Raw genomic sequence first — 3,487 nt, 5'->3', positions numbered from 1 at the left:
AATAGGTAGCCTTTTCCTTAATTTAATGAGGATTATCAGTTTCTCAATTCAAGCCTTAAAATTGTGTATGTTTCCTTAAAAAAAAAAAGGAAAATGCCTCTCTTGGTGTTATTAGTGAAATGTTCTCAATATTTTCAACAAAACACTGAACCACAATTTTCTTAATAAAATATGCATAATACTTTTAACGATCACCTCAGTTTTTTTTTATGAAAATTACAAGACTCATAATCCATTTTTTACAGTGTATCCAAACAAAAAGTTCTCCACGCATTATCCTGCAGTTAATGAGAAAAGTGTAATTTATTGGCGCACTATATTGACTGCGTATTGAGACATATAAAACTGTTGAGTTAGATTTTCAACCAATCAGCATCGAAAATGTAAGTAGGTCACAGCCGAAATCAAGCCAATATCACTACGCACATGTAAACATGGAGGAGGACGTAAGCAGCGCATCTTCATCTGATAGCGGCGATCAAGCTCGATTAACACCCGTAAAGTGTATTCTTCATGTCGGAAAAGATGGTGGGAAAGGTCCGCAGCCCTTTACTGAAGTCCGGTGGGAAAAAATCAAGCAATGTGCGTAGGAATGGCTCAAAACGTCGGACACTACGGAGCTAACGTTAACTATTGCTAATAAACATGTTGCCCTCCTGGACAAACCGGTCTCTGATGTCCCAACAACTACGGGTTTCACCCGGCCTGCTATCGGCTTGTGTGTATGTGTGTGATGGGTAGGTTTAGGGGTCGGGTTAGTGTGTGTGTGTGTGTGTGTGTGTGAGAGAGAGAGAGAGAGAGAGAGATGGGTGGGTTTAGGGGTCGGGTTAGTGTGTGTGTGTGTGATAGCGCCTTTCACACAGCGCTTTGAACCCGGTAAATTGCCAGAACGCCTTCTGTGTGAACGCAAACACGACCCGGGATTGATGCCGGGACTGATGCCGGGTTGGGGATCTAGTAACATTGCCGTGTTCAGTCCCGGAACGCGCGCTGTGTGAACAAAAGCCGTAATAATGCCGTGTCGTAGTGATGACGCTGAAGCCGCGATCGTTCGCCAGCTGTGAAACGGTACGTAATGCGCAAGTTTATGATCGAATCAGAGAAAAAATGCACAAGTGTGGTTTCTAGAGAGAGAAATTGCAGCTCATAAGCAAACTTAAGACGCTGCGGAGACATTACAAGTCACATCGATGTCACGTGTCTTTACGGCATTTTTACGGGTTGTGTGTGAACGCACTCTCTGATTCCGGGAAATCACTGGCAGTGTGAATGAACCAAAATCAAACGAACCCGGGTCAAATCCCGGGTCACTTTATCCGTGTATTTTCCGGAATCTCTAGCCCCTTTCACACAGAGATTCCGGAAAATACACGGATAAAGTGACCCGGGATTTGACCCGGGTTCGTTTGATTTTGGTTCATTCACAATGCCAGTGATTTCCCGGAATCAGAGAGTGCGTTCACACACAACCCGTGTATGTTCCGGAAAGACGCGTGACGTCAGGATGTGACGTATAAGGTACACGTCGAAAAGCGGAAGTGTTTGCATTGCTTTGAACAACATGGCAGCTGATCAGGCATTAGATGTTGCTGTTCAAACTTTGTTGTTTATGTACAACATGTTTCGTGGTCAAATCACAATTTTATTTTCGATTTTGAGTTCTTTTCAACGTGTTAATTCGATACGGAATACGCTGGAAGTTAAATTGGCGGAGAGTATGAAAGAAAATGAAGCAGCGAGACGTAAAGCACGGAGACGCCATCGGATGCTAAAAGCTACAGTTCTTTGTACACGGCTCATGCAACTGGGTGTTTCGAAGAGAAGACTGTGGATGGTACAAAGACCTCAAGGGGCTGTGTTTTGGTCAAATGTCCTGGAAAACTTCAACGAAGATCAGTGGCGGCAGCACTTTCGGATGTCACGGGACACGTTTGAGTTTGTTCTGCAACTTGTTGAGCTAAGCCTGAGACGCAAGCTTACAAACTGGAGAAAGCCCCTTGAACCACGCCGTAGATTGGCTATTGTTTTGTGGTGGTATGCTACCCCTGGCGAGTACCGTACAATCAGTTGTCTCTTTGGTGTGGGGCTATCCACTGTTTGTACACTGGTTCACGAAGTCACTGCAACACTGAAGACAAAGCTTTTGAAACGTTTCATCTCCTTGCCCAAAGGAGAAGCTCTTCAAAAGGCTTTAAATGGGTTCGCTGAACGTGGGTATCCTTTGTGTGCTGGTGCCATAGACGGTAGTCACATCCCTATAATTGCTCCCCAAGAAGATGCTACAGCTTACTACAATCGTAAGGGATGGCATTCGATTGTACTTCAAGCTGTTGTAGACCACAATTTCTGGTAAGAATGTAGTTCCTAAGCTATTGTGTTCATTACAGAAATTTGATTAATTTTTATGTGTCCATATATTAATGCCATGTCTCTTTATTAGCTTTACAGATGTATATGTGGGCTGGCCTGGGCGCACACATGACGCTCGTGTGTTGTCCAACTCTCCCATTTTCAAAATGGCAGAGCAACAGGGTGGATACCTGTTTCCTCGTGAGGTACGCAATATTTGTTTTACTGGCACATTTTATTTGTCATGTTTTGATATCAAGATGCAAGTGTATTAAGCCATGTATGACATTAACAGCTGCATTGTAAAAAATTGCATTGTGATTTATGAATTTTTACATTTATTTTTTAACAGAACTCAATGACAGTGAATGATGTCGAGGTTCCTGTCCATTTAATCGGCGATGCGGCATACCCCCTCAAGAACTGGCTTATGAAGGGTTTCACAAACCACCATGCCCTGACCCCTCAACAACGACACTTCAACTACCGACTGAGCTCAGCACGGATGGTTGTGGAGAACGCCTTTGGTCGCCTTAAAGGTCGTTGGAGGTGTTTGCTTAAGCGCAACGATGTTGACACTGCTCTGATGTCTGATGTTGTTGCTGTTTGTTGTGTTCTGCACAATATTTGTGAGCTGAACAAAGAAGTTTATTTGCCTGACTGGAACATCACAGATGATTTGCAAGAGCCTGATCAAGATATGTTTCAGGGGGTGGGAGGACATAATTGTCAAGGAATTCGTGAGGCTATGATGACTCTCTTGTCTTGACTCGTGTTACTTTACCTGCACAACCATTTCACACCATGTCAAAGTTTTTCAATAAAAATGATTTATTGTAAAACTATTCAATAAGTTTGTCAGTCACTTTTTTTCATAACTGAAATAATGGAGTGTGGTCACAGATGATAAATAAACTATTTGAAATATAATTTGAAAAACATTTTATGTACATTTAATCATTTAGCAGCTTGTCCGAGTTAGCACAGCATTTTTTGTTTTTTTAAGATATAGAAAAGGGACTTCAGTAGTTTGTATTTCAATTAAATGAAAATCTATTTAATATTTATCTTTTTTAAAATACATTACGTATTTTAAATGTAATTGATGTATTAATATGGCACTGTACACAGTTATTTT

General features: G+C 41.7%; 1 protein-coding gene across 2 annotated transcripts in view; it reads left to right on the top strand.

Annotated features, from left to right (window-relative positions):
• The window catches only part of LOC309498487, a 4,993-nt gene extending 1,799 nt beyond the window's left edge, over window positions 1-3,194 (top strand). The window contains exons 2-4 of one of the 2 annotated variants that reach the window (XM_082169254.1): window positions 2,172-2,349; window positions 2,441-2,555; window positions 2,702-3,194. In XM_082169254.1, coding sequence (XP_082025380.1) covers window positions 2,172-2,349; window positions 2,441-2,555; window positions 2,702-3,118 — 710 coding nt within the window. In that variant the 3' untranslated portion in view covers window positions 3,119-3,194. Of the gene's footprint in view, window positions 1-1,466; window positions 2,350-2,440; window positions 2,556-2,701 lie in introns of those variants that run through there. The other variant, XM_082169253.1, reaches the window with a different exon arrangement.
• The last annotated feature ends 293 nt before the right edge of the window (window positions 3,195-3,487 follow it).

The sequence above is a fragment of the Leuciscus leuciscus genome, assembly GCF_965113295.1.
Source record: "Leuciscus leuciscus genome assembly, chromosome: 5".
Lineage (NCBI taxonomy): Eukaryota > Metazoa > Chordata > Actinopteri > Cypriniformes > Leuciscidae > Leuciscus > Leuciscus leuciscus.
This window is presented reverse-complemented; position numbering and strand designations above follow the sequence as displayed.